Source organism: Coffea arabica, chromosome 5c, assembly GCF_036785885.1.
Source record: "Coffea arabica cultivar ET-39 chromosome 5c, Coffea Arabica ET-39 HiFi, whole genome shotgun sequence".
Lineage (NCBI taxonomy): Eukaryota > Viridiplantae > Streptophyta > Magnoliopsida > Gentianales > Rubiaceae > Coffea > Coffea arabica.
In genome coordinates, this window is record NC_092319.1 from 1,030,093 (window position 1) to 1,037,325 (window position 7,233).

The 7,233-nt window shown below is 36.5% G+C and overlaps 1 protein-coding gene across 1 annotated transcript; it reads right to left on the minus strand.

The window, feature by feature from the left end:
* Window positions 1-609: 609 nt before the first annotated feature.
* LOC113690636 (uncharacterized) lies at window positions 610-4,182 on the minus strand. The gene is made up of 4 exons (XM_072050618.1): window positions 3,405-4,182; window positions 3,167-3,238; window positions 1,030-3,039; window positions 610-947 (listed from the first exon to the last, which is right to left on the minus strand). The coding sequence occupies exons 1-4, from the start codon at window positions 4,180-4,182 to the stop codon at window positions 610-612; spliced, it is 3,198 nt and encodes a 1,065-aa protein (XP_071906719.1).
* Between the last annotated feature and the right edge of the window lie 3,051 nt (window positions 4,183-7,233).

The following is a 7,233-nucleotide window of genomic DNA, read 5'->3' on the forward strand; positions in this document are numbered from 1 at the left end:
GAAATTACAGGTTGCTTTGGCTAATAGTATCAATTAAATACGTCCATGAATCCACCTCCAATCAACTAGAATTCTACAACCCTCGTAATATTATGACAGTGTGGAACTATTTTTTTTTTTTTAAGAAAACTTTGCATAAGTTTATCCAAATTTTTAGTTGGAACATTTAGTTAGGTGTGAATGAGGCACCGAATTAAACTCAAAAATAGTAGTCATTGGCCCAAATCCAATGAGTTGCGACTAGTTTGGCAGATTGACACTAATGATTTATGAGGCTAATCGTCACTGTGTCTTAAAACTTTATGTGCACTTGGTCCTATCAAGAAATGATTATTTATGTCACAATTGTTTCATCAGGGCACTTGTCTCTGGTCATCTTGTAGACAAAGTTGTGTTTCAGAGTTTACAAATCGTTCCAATGAGCCTTCCGTAGTTTATTGTTGGAAGTCCAAAAAAAAACTAACTACATTCATTATAGTCGCCTTATCAAATTGAAGTATGATATTTGTAACACAAGAGGACCAACCCCATGGCTACCTAGTTACATGTAATATGACTAGAGCTTAGACTAGTTGGAACTAGTAATTTTTGAAGCACATGGACCTCCTTTTAATTTGAACATGGCAGTAGCTGAATTTTTATCTTCTTCAAATCTGCAAGAACTTCATGCGCATTGCTTCTCTCCCTTGGAGATTCCGTTGTGCAATTCAAAGCCACTTTCATGATTGATGAAATGCAGTCCAACTTTTCATGATTGGGCTTCAGCAGATTGGCATCTACAACACAACCAAGTCCATCTGGCATAGAATCACTCACCCAACTCTTCAGGCTCAAATTTTCACCGAACATTTTGTCATTGGGACTTTTTCTTGTAAAGACTTCCATAATCATGATTCCAAGACTGTAAACATCGCATTTTGTTGATACTTGTCCTTCCAGTCCATACTCTACAAGCAAAAAAAAAAAAAACACAGAAAGAATAACTACAAGGCAAAAAACCAGAGTAGCTATACCAAGAAGAAACTTTACCTGGAGCAAGATAGCCAAGTGTGGCTAATGTGTTGGTGTACGTAATGCTATCCTCATGCCCCAGCAACTTTGCAACACCAAAATCAGTCACATGGGCAACCATATCTTGATCCAGGAGCACATTACCGGGCTTCACATCACAATGAACCACTGGTGTCGAAAGACCGTAGTGCAGATATTGCAGTGCACATGCCACATCAATCAATATGTCTAATCTCTGCTTTATTTCAAGAAAATAGTTATGGGAATACAACCATTTCTCAAGACTTCCGTTGGGCATAAACTCAAGCACTAATGCTTTGAAGTCTTCGTTTGAGCAGCTGCTAATGACTTTCGTCAGATTTCGATGACGAAGGCTACGCAATACTTCACATTCTGCATCGAAACTATTGAATGCTCCTTCTTGTTGCAGTTTAAACACTTTAACAGCAACAATCCTCCCATCATCAAGGGTGCCTTTATAAACTGATCCAAAACTTCCTGTGCCCAACAGATTGCTCTCATCATACCCGTCAGTTGCTTGCAAAAGTTTATAATATGAGATTCTTTCCTGTGTTGCAACTGACGATAGAACTCCTGCACTGGCAACTTGTTCTTTCTTTGCGCGTCTTAGATAAATGAATCCCAGGAATATGGCAAGCGCAACTGATATAAATGCTCCAAGTGCAACAGATATAGTTCTACGCAGCTTTTTGGTCCTCAATCGGCCACCTGAAATACCTGGGCATGTGGGAACGTGGAACCTAGGTGCTCCACAGAGTGCTTCATTTGAAATGAAGGATTCTCCAGTGAAGTTTGTAAAAGGGCCCTTGGACGGTATTTCGCCACTTAAATTGTTGTAAGACACATTGAAGTGTACAAGATACCGAAGGTTCGACAATGACATTGGAATCACACCTGTGAGATAATTGTGTGAAAGATCCAACCATTCCAAGCTCAGAGTCGTGCCAATTGATTCCGGAATTGATCCTTGCAATCTGTTGTATGCCAAAGAAAGGTTCTGCAAGTTCACCAAATCTCCGATGGAGCTAGGAATACTACCTGAGATCTCATTGATTGACAAATCAATCAAAATTGCTGCCTTTAAGTTCCTAATCTCGGGAGGTAAAGTTCCACTGAGTGAGTTTGAAGGGAGGTCAAGCTCTAACAAATCTTTTAGGTTCCATATAGTGGTAGGCAGACTAGAGCTTAGCACGTTGGAATATAGGCCAAGATATCTCAAAGTAGTAACATTTCCTACGCACTCTGGAATAGATCCCGATATTTGATTTTCTCCAAAATTCACTACGTCCAAGTTTTGCCAAACGCATAGATAATCAAGGGAGGTTTTGCTCAACTTGTTGTCGTGAAGATCTATCCCTTGAAGCTTTTCCAAATTTTTCATGGTAATTGGCAGCATCCCGCTTAACTGATTACTGTACAGACTTAAAGTGGTCAGGCTACTCAAATTGCCAATTTCATCTGGAATGCTGCCTCGTATGTTGCATTTGAATGCATAAAGACCTTCGAGCGAAGTTGAAAGATTGCCAATAGAATTTGGAAGAAAGCCATGAAGCGGATTGTCACTCACGGCGAGTACTCTCAAATGTTTGCAATTTGCCAAGGAATTGATCCAGCCCAACTGTGTATTGGATGAAGAGTAGTCACTCATTAAATTGTTGCCACTTAGAGATAGAAATTCTAGGAGTCTTAGATCCCCGAAGTAATGGGGAATGGGACCAGTGAAATTGTTAACAGAAAGTTCTAATATTTTGAGTTTGGAACAATTTGAGATAGAATCTGTTATTGATCCACCAAAATTGTTGTTGTTGAGATAAAGGTCTTCTACATTTGGAAGCCCATTACCCACCCTTGAAGGAAGATTGCCTGAAAGTTGGTTTCTTGTAAAAGAGAGAAATCTAATCTGTGACAAATTAAAGATCTGCATTGGAATGAAACCAGTCAAGTTATTTGACCCCAAGTCGAGTAGTTCCAAATTGCATAGCTTGCTGATCTCATGGGGTATTGCACCTACCAAATCGTGTTACCATCATTAGCACAAAAGAGTTGTAGCTATATGAAGATCTCTGAGTGCTTCTAAAGTTGCACCATTATAATTTTTTTTTTCTTTAATTTTGACAATCGTCACCTAGTCTACCTGTTATGCTGTTGGCACCAATGGCAAATGTTTTCAGCATAGTTAAATTACCCATCTCTTTTAACATTTCACCTGAAAAAAAAAAGTATAGTATACAGAGATGTTAAGAAGATTCACATATGTCATCTAAATTTGGAAGATTCACCTTTAAAACTTCTATCATGACACTTACTTAAAGTAGTGTTTTTTTAATTTTTCGTATTCATATTATTTTGGTCATAGAGAAATAGGGCGTTACCTTCTAAACCGTTTGAGGTTAGATACAGTCGCTCAAGTGCCTTCAAAGTGCCAATTTCTTTTGGTATGAATCCAGTGAAGTAATTCCCAGAAAGGCGCAGCACTTGAAGTTGGGAACAGTTGTATATGCTTGATGGTATTTGACCATTTAACTTGTTCCGCGACAGGTCAATCCACTTGAGTCTCTGAAGGTGGTGACACATATCATCTGGAATACTACCAGATAAGCTATTACCCCGGAAGTAAATCGACTCCAGCGAGGAAATGTTGAAAAGCTCTATTGGAATATTTCCGTGGATATAGTAATTGAATGACAGACCTAACGTTTCCAGCTTGGAAACATTAGCCAAGGAAGGTGAGATGAAGCCAGTGAAACTGTTGTTATTCAGGGATAACAGTCGAAGTTGATGTAAGGAACCAAACCAGTCGGGAAACTCTCCACCGAGGTTGTTGGCATCTAAGTCAAGCACTCTCAACCGGCGTAACCGAGCAAATTCATGCGGCAGTTCTCCGTGGAAATTATTTCTGCTCATATTAAGGGAAACCAGAAATGACATATTTCCCAGCTGCGGTGGTATGATGCCGCTAAGACTCATATTGGAAAGATCCAAGGCAATTACTCGACGGTGACGAGAGCCGCAAGTGACTCCCGCCCACTGACATACAGGGGCAGAAGCAGACCAGTTTTCTAACAGGATTTGATGAGGGTCCTGTACAGTGATGTGAGCTTTCAGCGCAAGAAGAGCATCTTGATCAGTGGTAATATTGGTTGTGGTCATAGCTAAGGAAGCTGAAACGTAATACAGCAAGAAGAAAAGTCCCGGAAGGAAATGGTAGGAAACTTTCTCCATGATTAAGTGCAATAGAGATGGCAAATGATGTACCACTATTTTATTACAAACGGCCTCTGTCCTTTGGTGCTGACAGTAATTTTTCTTTACATTTATGGGATGGTTGATAATTGCAATTTTCAATTTCTTGCCCAAAGACTACGTAGTGGTACTATTCTCAATTGCCTCATTAACTCAGTTAATACATGAGATGCTGAAAGTCCAGATGACGCTGTGCCAAAATATTCAAAAGATGCAAAATATTCTACTGACCAAAGGACTCAAAGGACCAAACGTAGAATCAAAGGAGGAGGAGATCAAGTAATGGTTTTCCAACTGCCCCATTACTTTAATTCAGGCTATTAAAAAAAAAAAAAAAAGGAGGGAACTGCTGAAATTGGGAAAGAAAAATGTTAGATCTATAAACAGGAATCAAATTAAAGTCTATAATTTATCTACAAGAGATTGGTAATTAAACAGCTACGACTTCCATTTCGGTACTTAAATTTTTGGCACTTATGAATCAATAACAAAAGAAAAGCAATAAAACAAAGCAAAATCCTGCACGCTGCCATACTGCTCCGCCTCTTAGTTGTACCTGCAGACAAGAAGAATAATGAATTAACATCAGGTAGACAGATCCCAAACCTCTCTGAACTGCACCGTGAAGATTTTTTGGTATCATATATGAGGCTGCAAATGAATCGAATCGAGTCGAGTTTTGACTTAATTAAAACGAGTCTCGATCTCAATTTAATTTTACCAAACTCGAATTCGAGTTCGAACTTGACGAGTTCTCAATGTAAAAATAAATAAATTATTTTATTTTTTAAAAATAAATAAAATAATAATTTTTCTTAATATATAATAAAATATTAGAGATATATATATAACGAATTGAGTATTTTTGAACCCGAATTCGATTTGGTTAGTTCAAACTCGACTCAAGATCGATGTTAACCAAACTTGAGTCGTTCGATTCGTTTGCAGCACTATTCATATATGTAGTAGCCAAGTCATGTTTTGGGGTCATTTGAATGAAATATGAAGCCTTTGGGGTAGAAATTTTAAAAGCTAAGATAGTGGAATTTTTTTTTAAAAATTGCATTAGGTATGTTCCTTCCTTTCTTTTAAAAAAAAATAATCATCTGCTTCGTTTTGATATAGGCATATCAATACAATCATTGATATTTGGTGATCTTTTATTTAGCATCATATTTTGAAGTAAAAATCTCGCCAAAGTGATTTCAAATAAATAAATGGGAAATACAAATTGTCCAAGAATTTATTAATTGTTTTACATACGTCATGTCCTTTTTGTTCCTCAAGATCTCAGATCTTAAGGTAAATACTCATAATTTTAAAAAATATTAAAACAATTAAGAATACTTAAAATTCATTGCGAAAAAAAATTAACAATATTGAAGTTGCGAGCTCCATCTTGAAAATATACATTATAAAAAATTAAACTTGGAGAATGTTTTAATTCGTTGTGAAACTATTTATTTTCAGGAACAACATATGATTGCTGTAAAAAAATATTTCATTTATGAGGATTTCCTTTTGTACTAATATTAATTTTCTTCCTGATTTACATTTAAAGATCACAAACCCATCCTTCGCAGTTTGAGAGAGGATGAGCCTCCATGGCTAGCTGATGAATTACTATGCTCACTTTTAAACGGGTGTATATATCACTCTGCAAGGTATTTACTCTGCCATTAAAATTGGTACTGTAACTTTAGCACCAGGCTTTTTATTTTCTGAAACTGAACCAAAGCTGACAACAGCTTCAAAGTTTCAAACCAAAAGGGATAATTTCAGAAACCTCCTATGAGGTTTTTGACTATTTCACTAGCTCCCTCCAAGTTTCGGAAGTTGCGCTAACCTCCCTTGAGGTTAACTATATGTTGTAACATCTCAGTCCATCCAACAATAAAAATGTGACATTAGGGGAGAGAATATAACAATATTCTACCATTGCCCCTTATCTACTACGTTAATCAGTTAATCTACCATGAAAAGTAAAGACTTATTATATTTTCAAACTAAAACTGACCATATGTAGCATACCAGATTACAAACAACGAACATATTTTTAAGTCTATTAGTTATCTACAACATAGACACCTTTCCTACATTTATATATTCAAAAACATTTATTTTCTACGATATTGTAACTAATGACTGATAAATTAATGAAAAACACTAGAATTTGTTATTTATTATCAAGGATCAGATCACATATAGCATAAAAAAGGGTATGTCATTTTATATTTTTCATTTAATAAATGATCCAAGTTACTCTTTTCAATTAAAGACCCATATATAGCCAAGACTCAAATATGATCAACCGCAAATAATCAAAAAAATTTGCAACCAAAACATTGCAAAGAACACATTTTAACATCACAAAAATCTCAACAACTAACCTTAATATGCTGCTAAGAAACACGACTTTGAGGACCTTAAGGTAGGAATTATCTTCTCCTCTTTATGCCCTTTTTTTTTGTGGTATATTAGTAATAATAGGTTTCATGATTACGATTAATTTGGTATACCTGTGTAATATCTTGAAAGTTGTGAGGATAGTAAGGTCATTTTGCCGTTAATGATGTCAGCTTTTTGCCCCAAGATGTTGACGAGGGAGGTCAGTGTAATTTCTAAAACCTAGAGTGAGGCTAGTGAAATAGTCAGAAACCTCAGGATGATTTCTGAAATTATCCCAAACTAATATGCAACTTCCTACTCAGCCGATTGGCGTTTGATTGGTCAATCTCTTTGGTCGATTTTGACAATATGATGAACGACAACGCCATTAGAAAAAAATGAAATTAATAAATGACGCTTTGAATAGTCAAAGAACTTTTTGCATTGTTTCAGTCAATCATATGCATTCTGCATTAGAAAATATTGTGTATTCTTGAAGGCAGACCTCATGCTTTCCAAATTCAATTCCAAATTTTATCTGCTGGGGAAGTTCTGCTCCACCCAAACTGA